Source organism: Anolis sagrei, chromosome X (assembly GCF_037176765.1).
Source record: "Anolis sagrei isolate rAnoSag1 chromosome X, rAnoSag1.mat, whole genome shotgun sequence".
NCBI classification, from domain to species: domain Eukaryota; kingdom Metazoa; phylum Chordata; class Lepidosauria; order Squamata; family Dactyloidae; genus Anolis; species Anolis sagrei.
In genome coordinates, this window is record NC_090034.1 from 79,558,653 (window position 1) to 79,577,081 (window position 18,429).

At 44.2% G+C, this 18,429-nt stretch overlaps 1 protein-coding gene across 1 annotated transcript in view; it reads right to left on the minus strand.

Annotated features, from left to right (window-relative positions):
* ASAP3 (ArfGAP with SH3 domain, ankyrin repeat and PH domain 3) overlaps positions 1-18,429 on the minus strand; it is a 113,360-nt gene that overhangs the window by 51,488 nt on the left and 43,443 nt on the right. The window contains exons 4-6 of the mRNA XM_060784246.2: positions 9,891-9,965; positions 9,651-9,700; positions 6,723-6,849 (exon numbers count right to left, since the gene is read on the minus strand). Of these exons, the coding sequence (XP_060640229.2) occupies positions 6,723-6,849; positions 9,651-9,700; positions 9,891-9,965 (252 nt within the window). The remainder of the gene's footprint in view (positions 1-6,722; positions 6,850-9,650; positions 9,701-9,890; positions 9,966-18,429) is intronic.

Consider the following 18,429-nt stretch of genomic DNA (forward strand, 5'->3'; position numbering starts at 1 on the left):
CTGGGAAGGTCAAGAACATGAACACTGTTTCCATCCTAAATATCTCAGTGTCACCTTAAATCGAACACTAGCCTATAGGAAACACTGCTTGAACACCAAGCACAAAGTAGCTGCACACAATAACATCCTGCAAAAACTTATTGGCAGCACATGGGGCGCAGACTCAACATGAATAAGAACATCAGCCCTGGCCTTGTCTTACTCAACTGCCGAGTATGCCTGCCCTGTTTGGCATAGGTCTGTCCACACAAAGCTATTGTCCTCCCAACCCTGCTATATGCCTGTGAGACGTGGACTGTCTGCAGACGTCATATGCAACTCCTGGAACGATTCCATCAGCGCTACCTCTGGAAAATCCTGCAAATCTCTTGGGAAGACAGGCGGACAAATGTCAGCGTGCTGGAAGAAGCAAAGACCACGAGCATTGAAGCGATGGTCCTCCGCCATCAACTCCGCTGGACCGGCCACGTTGTCCAGATGCCCGACCACCGTCTCCCAAAGCAGTTGCTCTACTCTGAACTTAAGAATGGAAAACGGAATGTTGGTGGGCAGGAAAAGAGATTTAAAGATGGGCTCAAAGCCAACCTTAAAAACTCTGGCATAGACACTGAGTACTGGGAAGCCCTGGCCCTTGACCGCTCCAGCTTTAGGTCAGCTGTGACCAGCAGTGCTGCAGAATTTGAAGAGGCACGAATGGAGGGCGAAAGGGAGAAGCGTGCCAAGAGGAAGGTGCGTCGCGCCAACCCCGACCGAGACCGCCTTCCACCTGGAAACCAATGCCCTCACTGTGGAAGAAGATGCAGAGCAAGAATAGGGCTTCACAGCCACATATGGACCCACAAGAATACTGGAAGACAATCCTCCTCGGAAAACGAGGGATCGCCTAAGTAAGTAAGTAAGTCCAGACAAAGCAGGTGAATACCACACTGAATGAAACATGCAGAATAATCACAGGGTGTCTTAAACCTACATCTGTTGATAAACTCTACAAGCTAGCTGGCATTGCCTCCCCCCCCCCCCCCCCCAATGTGCGACAGGAAGTTGTTGCTAAATGTGAGAGAAATAAGGTTGAACACTGTGAAAGCCATCCACTACGTGGCTACCAGCTTCCTCCCAGTAGACTCAAATCAAGGAAAAGCTTTATGAGAACTACCACTCCTCTTGGTGTCCCTCCAGCAACAGTAAGTATATCCCTCTGGGCAGCTAAAGCAGGAAATCCCAATTGGATGGCCCCCCGCAAGGGTCTTCCTCCAGGGGCAAACCAAGAATGGGCAACCTGGAAGTCCCTGAATAGACTCAGAAGCAGAGTGGGCAGATCAAAAGACAACCTGGCAAAATGGCACTACCTAAAAGAATCCCACACCTTGTGTGACTGTGGAGCAGAACAGACAACTCCGCATCTGTATGCTTGTCCATTGTGCCCTTCCTCATGTAAAGAGGAGGAATTGTTGGAGGCTACAGACAATGCTGTTGCCCGTTTTTGGTCAAAAGATATTTAGCCGCCTGCACACCTTCTATTTTTATCAGTTTTATACTAATTTATGCAATGCTTTTGATACGAAATAAATGTGGACCTCTTCTGGAGTCCCGGGATTTTTTGTCTTTGTTTAAAACCCATGATTTAGTGCTGTCTGGAAGCGCCCTCAATGAGATATTCATTGACAAACTAGAGTAAAATGTGCAAAATAATGTTTCTGCAGTTTAATAAACTTTTCTCATGTTTTTACAATAGAACCAACGAGGAAATGACCTTTATAACCCAGGAACAAAAAACGTATTCCATAGTGTTATCAGTGGCGATGTCTGCTGCAGATAGTCCAAGATCTGAAGGAAAACAAAGCTCCCAACCCTTGCTGTAAAATTGCAGAAGAGATCTACATAGACTTATCATAACAAATGCAAGTTACATATGATAGCTGTCAGCAAAAGACAAAGACAAGTCTCAACACATACTTTACACTGATGCAAGCCAATATTGTTAACAATGAGATGATGCATAGTCCCAAGCACCTTTACTGCAAATACCAAACTCCCTGACCTATTGCAACATCCACCAGCAGATGTCTTTTGACAAGACTAAGTCATTCTTTGGCAGCCCAGAGACCCAGATGGTCTGATTTAAACACATACAGAAAATCCTATTGTACAAAAGCCAGCAAGAATCTTGTCAAATGCAATGGAAAATAGTATTCAAGAGACAATGAGGCAAGCACTGCTGTGAATGGGCTGTCAGAACTAGGAGGAGAAGGGGGTTTCTATGTGTATGTGGATTCCAATGAAATAACAAAAATGCTGGGACACCTTTGGGACATTTTTTTCTCTCTCCATGATTAGTTGAGAGTGAAAGTGGGGTGTGATTTGCAAACTTTCCTAGCTGCACTCCTTCTCATACATAAGGCCATGTTATTGCTTGATTTATTTCATCTCCATTTAGTCCCCGGTGCAATCTTTCATGAAAGTAAGACCTTTTTCCCATCAGATGGAAAATGAGAAGCACAGTAAGGGAAAATATGGGCCTAAAGCTTGGGGGAGATCCTCACTATTGATCAAAGGGATCTTGCAGAACCTTGGAGACTTGAATGAGCGGGGATAAGACGACCAGGTTTTGTATCGGAAAGGATGTCACATTGAAAAGAGTTGTTCCGACTGCTTTAGTTGTAGGCACTGCAGCACCACAGCGGGTTAAACTGCTAGCTGCAGAAAACTTGCTGACTGGAAGGTTGGCAGTTTGAAGCCACGGGCTGGGGTGTGCTCCTGCTGTTAGCTCTGGCTTTTACCAACCTAGCAATTCGAAAAAATGTAATGTGAGTAGATCAATAGGTACTGCCTTGGAAAGAAGATAAAAGGCGCCCATGCAGCCATTCTGGCAAAAACAACCAGGAAGAGTCTATGGACAACAGGCTCCTCGGCATGGAAATGAAACAAGAGCACTTCCCCACGGCCAGAGTTAAGCACCGCCTCCAGACGCCAGAAATGGAAAAGGAAACCTTTGCCTTTGTTTGTGTATTGCATGTCATTGTTGTTCACTGCATAGAAGGCATTGAATGTTTGCCTGTATATGTGTATACTGTAATCCACTCTGATTATTATTATTTTACTGACACAAAAGCACAGTATGTCACAGCAAACGAGATCTATATGCTAGATTTCGTATCACAAAATCACAAGTCGAACACTTCCCAAGTGTCTAGGACGGTGTGATGTATTTTCGAATGATGCACGCAGATCCAAGTTAGGTGGCCTTTTGCAGTTGACAGATCGTGATTTTGTTAATGTTTATTGTTTCCAAATGCCGGCTGAGATCTTTTGGCATGGCACCCAGTGTGCCAATGACCACTGGGACCACCTGAACTGGTTTATGCCAGAGTTGTCGTCTTCTTCTTCTTCTTCTTCTTCTTCTTCTTCTTCTTCTTCTTCTTATTATTATTATTATTATTATTATTATTATTATTATTAGTTTATATTATTCTACATGGCAGAATGGGGTGAGACTGGATGGCCCTGATGCTCTCATTCAATCTTATGATTCTATGCTTATTTTAGCTGGCATTACCATGAGGTGAATGTAGGAATTTATATTTTTTTTTGTGTAAGGAGCAATTTGAGAAACTGCTTCTGGTGAGAGAGATTTGGCCATCTGCAAAGGACGTTGTCCAGGGGACGCCCAGATGTTTTACCATCCTTGTGGGAGGCTTCTCTCATGTCCCTGCATGGGAGAGCCAGAGCTGACAGAGGCAGCTCATCTACTCTCTCCCAGGATTCGAACCTCCGACCTGTTGGTCTTCAGTCCTGCCAGCACAAGGGTTTAACCCATTGTACCATCGGGAGCTCCAACAACAACAACGCACTGAATGGGCACATACGTAAATAACTTCTTCATGCAATCTAAAACCAACTTCTTGCAGTTGTACCACACTGTGTCACAGCTGTATTCACCAGTTCTAGACAGGGGATACTATGGTTTTTAACTCAGAATACGTTTTGATTGAGTTTAACTGAACTTTGGAGTGCTGTTTGTGTTTAATTCTGTTTTAATGTTTGTATATTTGTATATTCAAAGTGCTGGCGTTGGCCTTTAAAGCCCTAAACGGTTCTGGCCCAAGCTACCTATCCGACCGCATCTCTGCCTATGAACCCACCAGGACTTTGAGATCTTCCGGGGAGACCCTGCTCTCGATCCCGCCTGCTTCTCAAGCTCGGCTGGCGGGGACGAGAGATAGGGCCTTCTCGGTGGTGGCTCCTCGGCTGTGGAACGCCCTTCCTACAGACATTAGACTAGCACCATCTCTAATGGTATTCCGCAAAAAGGTGAAGACCTGGCTGTTTGAGCAGGCGTTCCAATAATTAGTGCAATGATTGGTTAATGAACACTGGAATGGAACAATGGATGACGAATCTGGAACATGTTTTTGATGACGAGACGACAGTGAATGGGTATTGTAGTAACTTTATTAATTGTGTAATGTGTTAGGTTGTTAACTGTTTCTATACTGTAGCACTGAATTTTTGCTGTTCGTATTTGTTGTGAACCGCTGTGAGTCGCCTTCGGGCTGAGAACAGCGGTATATAAGTAAGGTAAATAAATAAATAAATATTTTAAATTGGATACCAATACTTTTATGTCAAGCCACTTTGATTCCCCTTTGGGGAGATAAAGCGGGGTATAAATAAATATAATAATAGTAATTATCAACATCATTATTCACTGCATCCTCGCAGTGATGTTGACCCGGCCATAGCAACAGCTATTGAATGACGCCTTGTGTCTTAATTGTATTTACATCAAGACCAGAATGAAGTGCAAAGAAATTTCGCCTGCATCTGTGGCAAGCATCTTCAGAGGTTGTGAGGATGCTTGCCACAGATGCAGGTGAAATGTCAGGAAAGAATGCTTCTAGAACATGGCCATGCAACCTGAAAAACCTACAACAAACCAGTGATTCCAGCCGTGAAAACCTTAGACAATAACTTATCCAATGCTTCCAACTTTTAGCTGTCTATGACATTTTATGCATGGAGAGAAATGTGCAAAAATAATATTTGCAAATGTGGAGATTCTTTCTGAGACTGGCAAAACTCCTTACCATCTCACAATGCAGAGGGTTTCTTTACAAATGCTTCATGGGGCCACAAAAGTAGAGTCCATAACATGCGAGTGTAGAGAAGAGCAAACCACGGACTACCTACTACAATGCAGCCTGAGCCCCTGCCACACGCACAATGGAGGGCCTTCAACACCAGAGGCACTCCAAGTGGCCAGCTACTGGTCAAAGGACATTTAGTACAACACCAAGTTTTTATAAACTTTGTGTTTTTTTAAATACATTATAAATGTACCCTCGGTTCACTGCTGATACGACAAATATAAATATTTTGTAGACTTGTATAAATGGGTGCTAATTAATTCATCTATCTATCTATCTATCTATCTATCTATCTATCTATCTATAGTCCAAATTGATAAAAAGTGCATTTAGCCACAGGGAAAACCAGCTGATCCCTAATCCATCTAAAACACAGACATGTGCCTTTCACCTTAAGAACAGATAAGCATCCCAAGCTCTGAGGATTACCTGGGAAGGAATCCCACTGGAGCATTGCAGCGCACCCAAATACCTGGGAGTCACTCTGGACCGTGCTCTGACCTACAAGAAGCACTGCCTGAACATCAAGCAAAAAGTGGTGCTAGAAACAATATGATACGAAAGCTGACTGGCACAGCCTGGGGATCACAACCAGACACAGTGAAGACATCTGCCCTTGCGCTATGCTACTCTGCTGCTTTGCATGCCCAGTGTAGAACACATCTCACCACGCTAAAACAGTAGATATGGTTCTTAACGAGACATGCCGCATTATCACAGGGTGTCTGTGCCCTACACCACTGGAGAAATTACACTGTTTAGCCGGTATTGCACCACCTGACATCCGCCGGGAAGTAGCAACCAATAGTGAAAGGACCAACGCAGAGACATCTCCAGCTCATCCCTTGTTTGGGTATCAGCCAGCACGTCAACGACTTAAATCTAGAAATAGTTTTCTAAGATCTACAGAGACACTCATTGGAACACCTCAGCAAGTGAGAGTCCAAAAGTGGCAGGCTCAAACCCAGAACCTCAACCAATGGCTGATACCAAATGAGAGACTCCCCCCTGGGCACACAGAAAACTGGGCGACTTGGAAGGCGCTGAACAGACTGCGCTCTGGCACCATGAGATGCAGAGCCAACCTTCAGAAAAGGGGCTACAAAGTGGAATCCACGACATGCGAGTGTGGAGAAGAGCAAACCACAGACCACCTGCTGCAATGCAACCTGAGCCCTGCCACATGCACAATGGAGGACCTTCTTGCGGCCACACCAGAGGCACTCCAAGTGGTCAGCTATTGGTCAAAGGACATTTAATCAACTACCAAGCTTGCAAATTTTGTGTTTTGTCTGTTTGTTTTGTTAGAAATGTAATACAATTGTCTGGTTGCCCCTGACACAATAAATAAAATAGCCATTGTGAATCTAATGTCACAGCCACTTCTTTTTGAATTACCATGGAGTTTTTAGTGAAAGAGCTTGAAACAGAGCCAAGGGGCATAAATAGATTCTGAGGGTCAACTGATTCCAAAAATGAAGAGCAATACAGTCACGGAAGAGGACTGAACAAAATGTTTTAAGATCAGGAGAGGACATCCAGAAGGAACACGTGGTATGGCTGCAAAAGAGTTCCTACCTCACACATTTGAAGCTGAAAAGTACGGCGCTCTTTCTGTAGGTCCTCAGCCATTTCTGCAGCCGATAGCTCGTTCTGAATGACATTCGATATCTTGGTTCTCTCCTTCTCTTTCTCCAGCTTTGCTCTAAGAAAGAATGCCACCGACAACAGAATTAGGTCTCATTTACAGACTCTCTCCATTTTTTCTCTCCAAGCCCATCATAGCCACCTCCTATGGGCTGCGGTGGTGCAATGGGTTAAAAACTTCTGCTGCGCAAGGTCAGCAGTTCAAATCCATGAGATGAGGTGAGCTCCCATCTGTCAGCTCCAGCTCCTGCTAATCTAGCATTTCGAAAGCATGCAAATGTGAGTAGATCAATAGGTACCACTTCATCAGGAAAAGCCAAGAGACGCTCCAAACAATCTTGCCAGCCACACAACCAGGAGGTGACAACACTTGGTTTGAAAGTGGAGAAAGGACCTCCCCAGAGGCAGAGATGAGCACCGCCTCCAAAGCCAGATATGACAGGAGAAGCCTCTGCCTTTGTTTGTGTTTGTGTGTCTCATTGTATTGTAACAAGGCATTTAATGTTTGCCGGTATGTTTAAACTGTAATCCGCTCTGAGTGCCCATGGGGAGAACGGTGGAATATAAATAAAGTATTGTTATTATTTTTGAACCCAAGTCCGATTAAGCATTTAAATCAGGAATTTTTGGACTAAAAGTACCATAATCGTCTATATAAATAAAAATGTAATGTTTGTTTGTTTGTGGGATTAACAGAACACAAAAACCACTGGACGAATTGACACCAAATTTGGACACAAGATACCTAACAACCCAATGTATGTCCTTCACTCAAAAAAATTGATTTTGTCATTTGGGAGTTGTACTTGCTGGGATTTAAAGTTCACCTACAATCAAAGAGCATTCTAACCCCACCAACGATGGAATTGAACCAAACTTGGTGCACAGTTCTCCCATGACCAACAGAAAATACTGGAAGGGTTTTGTGGGCAGTGTCCTTTGGTTTTGGAGTTGTAGTTCACCTACATCCAGAAAGCACTGTGGACTCAAACAATGATGGATCTGGACCAAGCTCTACACGAATACTCAATATGCCCAAATGTGAACACTGGTAGAGTTTGGGGAAAATAGAATCTTGACATTCGAGAGTTGTAGTTGCTGGGATTTGTAGTTCACCTACAATCACAGAGCATTCTGAACCCTCATCAATGATAGAATTGGGCAAACCTCCCACACAGAACCCCCATGACCACCAGAGTGGGCCACAGCAACGTGTGGCAGGGGACGGCTAGTATATCATAACAGTTATGCTAAGCAAGATTGATGGCCACAGTTATGCACTCCTGTATGACATTGTGGTTTAGAGAAGATTATTGTGAATGAACCTATATGACCTTAGGTGGGGATGTTTTCAGTCCACCAAGAAGTGTGATTTTTGCTTTAAAACAAACTGCCCTCCCCTAGTGTCTCATTCGTGTGTTAAAACTTGATTTCCGCTGCTGTACTGTTGCATTCAACAGTGACTATGAACAGAAACACAAAAAAACCACCTTTTATCATTTATTTAAACATATACAAGGTATATGCGGAGCTTTCTTGTTTTTAAGAAAAATCATACTACTCAGATCATGACTGCATGGAACACCATTACTTTCCTGCCAAGGCAGTACCTATTGATCTACTCAAATCTGCATGTTTTAATAATAATAATAATAATCTTTATTTATACCCCGCTACCATCTCCCGGAGGACTTGGTGCAGCTTACAAGAGGTCGAGCCCAAATACATCAATAAAAACAACAAAGCAATACAGACAATAAATAAACTCATAAACAAAGCAATAAACAATAACAGTAACACCACGACGCATTAAAAACCTATGGCAGGGCCAAATGTAATACTGGTCAAATATAATACTGTAAATACTGGACATGACAAGGTGACATATAACTAGGATGGGTATTTGGAGAGAAATGGAGTGAGCAGACAATCCTAGATCATTAGTAAAGTGTGATTAGGGACATGTTGCTTAGGGTTCCTTATTCTGGGAAGGCACACTGGAACAACCACGTTTTCAGGCTCCTCCTAAAGACTGCCAGAGTTGGGGCATGTCTAATGTCTTTGGGGAGCAAGTTCCAGAGTCGAGGGGCCACCACCAAGAAGGCCCTATCCCTCGTCCCCACCAATCGCGCTTGCGATGGAGGTGGGATCGTGAGCAGAGCCTCTTCAGATGAACGAAGAGATCATGTGGGTTCGTACACAGAGATGCGGTCACGCAGGTAGGCGGGTCCCGAACCGTTTAGGGCTTTGTAGGTAAGCACCTGCACCTCGAATTGGGACCGGAAAATGAACGGCAGCCAATGGAGCTCCTTAAACAGGAGGGTTGACCTCTCCCTGTAGGGTTGACCTCTCCCTGTTTTTGAACTGATAGGTTGGCAGGAGCTGTGGCTAACAACAGGAGCTCACCCCATCCCGCAGATTTGAACCGCCCACTTTCCAGTCAGCAAGTTCAGCAGCTCAGCAGTTTAACCCACTGCACCACTCTGGCCCCCAGTGCAGTTCTCCTTAGAACATAACACCGTCTCCATGCACTGTGTTTGCATGTTTAAAACTGGTACAAACAAGTCCCGGGAAGAACTCCTTTCCTATAGTGATGGGCATCAGCTTTCAGAGGTTTTAGAGAAGAGTTTTTTTTTAAATTAGAGCCCTGTTTGGAAACATTGGTAGTCAGACGTGGAATCTTATACATAGAAATTATGCAGCCATACCCTATGGCTCAGTGGCACAATTCTAAAGGGCAAGTCCCATTGGTTGACTTTCTCATCCTGTGCCGCTGGGCCCACAACAAAACACCTTTGTTTGGGAGAAAGGAGAAGAATTAGCCTCTCCTTGCCAGAAGCAGCAGCAGCAGCTACTTACACTTTGGTCTCATAATCCTTCCAGGCTTTTTCAATCTGTTTCTTGGATTCCTGCCGAGCAAAAGAGAAATTGAGGAGGGAGAAAAGGGAAAACAGGAAAATCACCAAAGAGAAAACAAAGCGTCAGCAAGGAGTGGTACTGAGTGTAAAGTTCCACATCTAGCACAGGCATGGGCCAACTCCGGCCCTCTCTCAATTTTTCACCCCGCCCTAAAAAGCACACACCCTTCCCAATACCTACCGATCGACCATCTTTGAGCTGCCCCTTCAGCAGGCTGTCCAGAGGAAAGGAGACAATATTGTTCAGATTCTGCACCTGAAAAAGTTCAGCAGAGGGTGGTTCCTTATGCACTGGCACACAAGAAGAAAAGTCTCGGCCAAAAGAAAAAAATAATAATTTACAATACTGACTCATATTTAACTGCCATCAACTAACTTATAAGTATACTTGCAATTAAAATAAAACTTTCATAGCTGGTACAAAATATTCTACCGCTCATATCTAACACCCTTACAATTATCTAAATTCTATAAAAATAACAATAATCAATGTTGGAAATATGGCAAAGATTTAGGAACCTATGCATTGTCAAAGGCTTTCATGGCCGGAATCACTGGGTTGTTGTAGGTTTTTTCGGGCTATATGGCCATGATCTAGAGGCATTCTCTCCTGACGTTTCGCCTGCATCTATGGCAAGCATCCTCAGAGGTAGTGAGGTGTGTTGGAACTAGGAAAAAGAGTTTATATATCTGTGGAAAGACCAGGGTGAGACAAAGGGCTCTTGTCTGCTGGAGCTAGGTGTGAATGTTTCAACTGGCCACCTTGATTAGAATATAATGGCCTGACAGTGCCTTGAGCAAACTTTTGTTGAGAGGTGATTAGATGTCCTTGTTTGTTTCCTCTCTGTTGTTGTGCTGTTGCAATTTTAGAGTTTTTTTAATACTGGTAGCCTGATTTTGTTCATTTTCATGGTTTCCTCCAGGGAAAGTGGAGAATTATGTGCTCAATCCCAAAACATGAAGAGAGGCACTAAAACAGTCTGGAACTTTAGGGAAATTGAAAGCTTGCAATACAAAAACCACATTCCCCACCTCAAAGCCTGACTCTGGGAAGAGAAAGGGAGCTATAAGAGGAGGGGAAATGAGAAACCCGTGAGCATGTGGGTTTTAGAAGAACTCAGAAACTTTGAAAAAATCAGTATTCCCTCTGACATGCTGACTCAAAATAAATGAACAGAACCCACAGCTCTATATTCTGATCAGGTACAGATGTACTACAAACACAACTGAAGAAACTGAAGCAGCGAGCCAAGTCTGTCCCTTGCTTTGAGCTGAATAATTTGCAATTGAGGCAGAATGCCAACTTGCGGACAGCTGATGTAGGAGAATGTAGCACCGCTTTCCTTTGGCTAATTAGCATGTAGGAAAAGGCCTCTGGTCAATTATCAGACTGACCATGTTAGAAGGATTCCAAGTCAAGAAGACACGGTCAATGCCAAAGGAGGGGGAATGTCTGCTCATGGGACTGAGGATTCAGACTGAGAAACAGCAAGCATGGTATACAGTGGTGTCAGGACACTGTTTCCATGACTTGGCAGTGTTGGCAGACAGCATAAAGTCAGACATAGGAAGAGTCTCTTTAGATATTTAATGCAACAGGGAATGCCAAAACCAGTTCGAAGTCACTATACAGAAAGCTCACCAACCAATACAAACACAGTCTCATAGAATCATAGAGTGGTTGTATAAATCCATATCCAAAGCACAGCTCTTGACATTGCAGCTGCTTAGTGCCCTCCCTGGACGCTTCCTCCATTTCTTAAGTTTCCAGAGTCTCTTTTGGTCTTTTCCAAAAAGCTTTGCCTTCCCAACTAAGCTTAAGTGTAGATACGTGGACATGAAGTTGTTGTACCTTCTGTTCCAACACAATAATCAATCTGCATAGCACGGCAGGCCATGACAACATCTCTCATCACTATCCATGTTCACTACCCAATATACATAGCAACACAGCTGCCTAGGTTTCCTCCCATAGAGTATCCACAAAAGCATATGTGTTTTGCTTTCTGTTTGCAGAGCTCCAAAAATTGACGTAGTCATCATCATAAGCTATCACTGGTGGCTGAGTCTGATTGTCTTCCAAGGCTAGAGTCTTGGTGGTCTTTCTTTCATAGTGAGGACATAGATTTCCAGATGGAAGATGGTCCCAACAAGGGTTTGCTTGATGTGCTTTTCTCTTGGCACGTTCCCCCCCCCCCTCTATTCATGCCCTCTATTCATAGCACTGTTGGGGTTTTTTTTGGGGGGGGGGGGGTTGTCATGTCAGGAGTGACTTGAGAAACTGCAAGTCGCTTCTGGTGTGAGAGAATTGGCCGTCTGCAAGGACGTTGCCCAGGGAATGCCCAGATGAATATCATCCTTGTGGGAGGCTTCCCTCATGTCCCCGCATGAGGAGCTGGAGCTCATCCGTCTCTCCCCGGATTCGAACCTGTGACCTGTCGGTCTTCAGTCCTGCCGGCACAGGGATTTAATCCACTGCGCTACCGGGGGCTCCATAGAGAGTGCACTTAAATGCTGCAACTATGGTGACAAACAAGGCTATGAACTGGACAATCCAAAGAATTGGCTTTTATTCATCTAGTCACTACATAGACAATTTTTTTTTTGTCGTATCAGGAGCGACCTGAGAAACTGCAAGTCGCTTCTGGTGTGAGAGAATTGGCCATCTGCAAGGACATTGCCCAGGGGACGCCCGGATGAATTGATGTTTTTATCATCCTTGTGGGAGGCTTCCCTCATGTCCCCGCATGAGGAGCTGGAGCTGATAGAGGGAGCTCATCCACCTCTCCCCGGATTTGAACCTGTGACCTGTCAGTCTTCAGTCCTGCCGGCACAGGGATTTAATCCACTGCGCTACCGGGGGCTCCATAGAGAGTGCAATTAAATGCTGCAACTATGGTGACAAACAAGGCTATGAACTGGACAATCCAAAGAATTGGCTTTCATTCATCTAGTCGCTACATATACAATACATCAGTATTTAAGATCTTGTTAAGATCTTGCTGCGTTTTTAGCTATGAAACAGGTTCAAGCTTCTTAAATTTCTGGCCCAACTTACCTGTCTGAACGCATCTCCCCTTATGACCCATCTAGGACCTTAAGATCGTCTGGGGAGGCCCTGCTCTCGGTCCCGCTTTCATCACAAGTACGTCTGGCAGGGACGAGAGACAGGGCCTTCTCAGTGGTGGCCCCTCAGCTATGGAACGCCCTTCCTAGGGATGTCAGATCAGCCCCCTCCCTTTTAACATTTTGGAAAAAAAGTCAAGACATGGCTTTTTGAGCAAGTGTTTACAAACGCAGAGGAACTGATATAGGAATATGGAATGACTTGACGATGGGAATGAACAATGTTTTTAACAAGGAGACACTCATGACTTATGCTTTTATTGGTGTTGTTATGGTTTTTATTATATGTTAATGTTTTCATTGTATTTATGGTATTGAGCGCATTGAATTTTGCCCTGTAAACCACCTTGAGTTGCCTGTTGGGTTGAGAAAGGCGGTATACAAATACAGTAAATAATAAAAATAATAATTATTATTATTATACTTAATGTTGGTAATAGCTGACCTATTTGAAGTAGTAGTGTTGTAGTGTCTCCTAGTCTTTCCCTTAAGCAGTGACTCAACAGAGGTCTTGCCCCGTTAGATCATGTGCTCAGGGAGAAAATGTGGCTCAGACCCAAAAAAAACACCCACACAAGTTCCAAACAGTGCAGGCAAGCAACCAATGCTTGCTTCCAAAACACAAGCTCACTTTCTCTCTCCTCAGTGACTAAGCTTCTAAGATTGAGGCAACAACTATACAGAACGAAGGCTTCTAGCTTCACCAGCAACTAAGTCAGTGAATCAGCAGAAGTCCTGCCCCCTCAATGGGAGCACATGGCCAAAGCCAAACAAAAGACCTCACACAGGCAACCAACCAATGTGCATCTCCAAAGCACAAGTTCACCTTCTTCTCTCTCGTCTGAGACTGAGGGCCTTCCACACAGCCCTATATCCCAGAATGTCAAGGCAGAAAAACCCACAATGTCTGCTTTGAACTGGGTTATCTGAATCCACACTCATAATGTGGGATTTTCTGCCTTGATATTCTGGGATATAGGGCTGTGTGTAAGGGCCCTGAGGAAATAAAAGACCATAATAAGTACCATTAAAGCCTTGGCAGACCGTGCAAAAAGAATCTGTGAACCCCACCTCCTCCAAGATGAACTGAACCACCTCAACTGGGCTCTCCAGGCCAATGGATACTCCACCTCAGACATCGGAAGAGCTGCAAGACCGAGAACAAGCCACGAGAGTAAAGATGAAGATCCACCCAGAGGAAAAGTGTTCCTGCCATACATCAAGGGAACCACTGACTGCATAGGGAAGCTGATGAGGAAACACATCATACAAACAATCTACAGACCCACCAAGAAAATCCAACAAATGCTACGTTCAGCAAAGGACAAGAGGGATCCTCTCACCTCTGCAGGAGTCGACCGTGTACCATGCAGCTGTGGACAAGTCTACATAGGGACCACCAAACACAGCATTGCCCAGACACGCATCAAGGAACATGAAAGGCACTGCAGACGACTTCAACCAGAGAAGTCAGCCATAGCAGAGCACCTGATGAACCAGCCTGGACACAGCATATTATTTGAGAACACAGAAATGCTGGACCACACCAACAACCACCATGTCAGACTACACAGAGAAGCCATTGAAATCCACAAGCATGTGGACAATTTCAACAGAAAGGAAGAGACCATGAAAATGAACAAAATCTGGCTACCAGTATTAAAAAACTCTAAAATTACAACAGCAAAACAACAGAGAGGAAACAACCAGGCACAGATTAACACCTCCCAGCAAGAGATTTTCCCAGGCTCAGGCAGGCCTTCAAATGCTAATGAAGGTGATCAGCTAAACATTCACACCTAGCTCCAGCAGAGAAGAGCTCTTTGCCCCACCCCAGCCATTCCACAGATATATAAACCCATTGTCCTAATTCCAACAGACCTCACTACCTCTGAGGATGCTTGCCATAGATGCAGGCGAAACGTCAGGAGAAATGCCTCTAGAACATGGCTCTATAGCCCGAAAAAACCCACAAGAACCTAGTGATTCCAGCCATGAAAGCCTTCGACAATAAAAAGACCATAATGCTTGCGGAAATAGGAGCAGTGGGAAAAAAAGACTGTATTTCCTACTGGATGGACTCAACCAAGCTGGATGATTTTGATGTTTTTATCATCCTTGTGGGAGGCTTCTCTCATGTCCCCGCATGAGGAGCTGGAGCTGATAGAGGGAGCTCATCTGCCTCTCCCCAGATTAGAACCTGCGACCTGTCGGTCTTCAGTCCTGCCGGCACAGGGCTTTAACCCACTGCACCACCGGGGGTGGTGCTCATCTCCATTTCTAAGCCAAAGAGGCGGCATTGTCTGTAGACGCCTCCAAGGTCATGTGGCCAGAATGACTGCATGGAGCGCCGTTACCTTCCCGCTGCAGCTCTACTCACATTTGCATGCTTTCGAACTGCTAGTTTGGCAGAAGCTGGGGCAGTTTGAAGCTGCTGACCTTCCAGTCAGAAAGTTCTGCAGTTTAGCGGTTTAACCTGCTGCGCCACCGCAGCCCCAGTAACATATTTATTTATCTATTTATTTCGTGCATTTCTACCCCGCCCTTCTCAACCCCGAAGGGGGACTCAGGGCGGCTTACAAAAGGCACAATTCGATGCCAACACAAACAATAGGATACATCATATATAAACAGCAATTATAAAACAATTAAAACAATCAATTATACATCACAAGCAATAAAACCAATCTAATGCTCAACGTTCGCCAGCTCAGAATCCGTAAGTTCATTCCACAATGTCAAATCCTATCAATTCTAGTCGTCGTTGTCCTTTGTCTATCTGCCAGATTACCCAAAGGCCTGGTCCCATATCCATGTTTTTAGTTTTCTTCTAAAAGAGAGGAGGGATGTCGATGATCTAATTTCCCCCGGGGAGTGAATTCCACAGGCAAGGGGCCACCACCGAGAAGGCCCTGCTCCTCGTCCCCACCAATCTCACTTGTGATAGAGGTGGGGTCGAGAGCAGGGCCTCCCCAGAAGATCTTAAACTCCGAGGCAGGACGTAGAGGGAGATGCCTTTGGACAGATACGCTGGGCCGGAACCGTGTAGGGTTTTGTAGGTCAAAACCAGCACAAAGGTACAACTACACTGTATTATGACGGTAACTTACTGACAGAAATCTTATTCTTTTGTAATGTAATTATAACTTTTTCAGCTATTTGTATACTTGGGAATGGGCATGGTGATGCTGGTCATATTTTAGACAAGTTATTTTCAGAGGCTACAATTCCAGTGAACATTATAGATCGGGAATTCTGGGAGTTGTCGCATTAAAAGTAAGGCTTCCATGGTCTGTTGATGAGGATCCTCATGCTTTGCTGTAAATTGTGAGGTAGCAACAAAGTCAATAGGAAAGGAGTCTGCTTTACAGTAGAGTTGCTTAAACATTTTCCACTTGTGACCTCAGGTGTAGAGATATATGAAACAGGTATAACATTGACTTAAGGAGACCCAATTTGGAGTCAGGATGGTTTAAGAAGCAGTGCTTTGTAACACGGAGGAATGATTTGTAACCATCTATATATATAAAAATGCTCTGTGCATAATGAGTGCCTTAAAAACAAAAGAACCAATGAACGATATCACACCAAATTTGGCAACAAAACATCTCGCAACACAAGGAGTGACCATCACTCAAAAAATATGATTTTGTCATTTGGGAGTTATAGTTGCTGGGATTTATAGTTCACCTACAATCAAAGAGCATTCTGAACTTCATTATCGTTGGAATTGAACCAAACTTGGCACACAGAACTCCCTTGACCAACAGAAAATACTGGAAGGGTTTGGTGAGCATTGACCTTGAGTTTGGGAGTTGTAGTTCATCTACATCCAGAGAGCACTGTGGACTCAAACAATGATGGATCTGGACCAAACTTGGCACAAGAACTCAATACACGCAAATATGAACACAGATGGAGTTTGGGGAAAATAGACCTTGACATTTGGGAGTTATAGTTATAGGGATTCACAGTTCACCTACAATCAAAGAGCATTCTGAACCCCACCAACAACAGAATTGGGGCAAACTTCCCACACAGAACCCCCATGACCAACAGAAAACACTGGAAGGGTTTGGTGAGCATTGACCTTGAGTTTGGGAGTTGTAGTTCATCTACATCCAGAGAACACTGTGGACTCAAACAATGATGGATCTGGACCAAACTTGGCACAAGCACTCAATACGCCCAAATATGAACACAGATGGAGTTTGGGGAAAATAGACCTTGACATTTGGGAGTTATAGTTACTGGGATTCACAGTTCACCTACAATCAAAGAGCATTCTGAACCCCACCAACGACAGAATTGGAGCAAACTTCCCACACAGAACCCCCATGACCAACAGAAAACACTGGAAGGGTTTGGTGAGCACTGACCTTGAGTTTGAGAGTTGTAGTTCATCTACATCCAGAGAGCACTGTGGACTCAAACAATGATGGATCTGTACCAAACTTGGCACAAGCACTCAATACGCCCAAATATGAACACAGATGGAGTTTGGGGGAAATAGACCTTGACATTTGGGAGTTATAGTTACTGGGATTCACAGTTCACCTACAATCAAAGAGCATTCTGAACCCCACCAACAACAGAATTGGGGCAAACTTCCCACACAGAACCCCCATAACCAACAGAAAATACTTAAGGCCATCCAGCCCAACTCCCTTCACCAGGGCAAGAAAATGTAATCAAAGCCCTCCTGACAAAGAGCCATCCAGCCATCGATATAGATAGATATGATTTACACACACACAAATATAGTATCATAGATTTGAAAGGAACCCCTAAAGAAGGACAATGATATGTTGCATGTTCCAGGGTGGGCAAACCAGACACTCTACACAGCAACACTGACAAAGAAACAGCAAGAAATACTGTTTACCCACAAGCATAACGAAATTACATATATTAGAAACCAACACTTTCTCATTACTTTATTTTCCATATCAACAGACTGGGCCACAGCAACACGTGGCAGGGGACAGCTAGTCATATATACAACCAGAAAAATAATTAAGGGGTGTGTGTAACAAATTGTTTTTAGAAAATAATATCCCAAGTTTTTCAAGAAGGAAGTTGTAGAAGAAACTTGCCATGATTGGTTTCCCTGGGGTGCAAAGAAAGCAAGCCGAAACTCACAACTTTCCTGTTCTAAACAGGACTAAACAAGAGTTTACATCTCAAGCTAAAAGAAGTTTACATTTATGACATTGTCAAGCATTTTAACACAGAGCTGTTGTTACCTTACCCAACATCCTTCCCTCAAACCAAACAGAGCACCCTGATGCACTCCTGTTTTATGACTGGGTTTTGGCGCCAGTTCAGCAGAGAGACCTGGCCACATCCCAAGAAGGAAGTTCCCTTTTCCAAAGAAGCTGCAGGTTAAGTATAACAAGCTGTTGTCTAAGGCCACATCTACACAGGACTTACAATCCACATTGAAATGGATTACAGAAGGCGGTAGGTGGCCAAACGATGCATGCCCATAAGCTGGGAGGAACTGCATTAAACATGGAAAACTCATGTTTTCAGGAGGAAGTCCGGGTTTGGCTGAAAACACAGTTTTTCCATGTTTAATGCAACAGATCCCG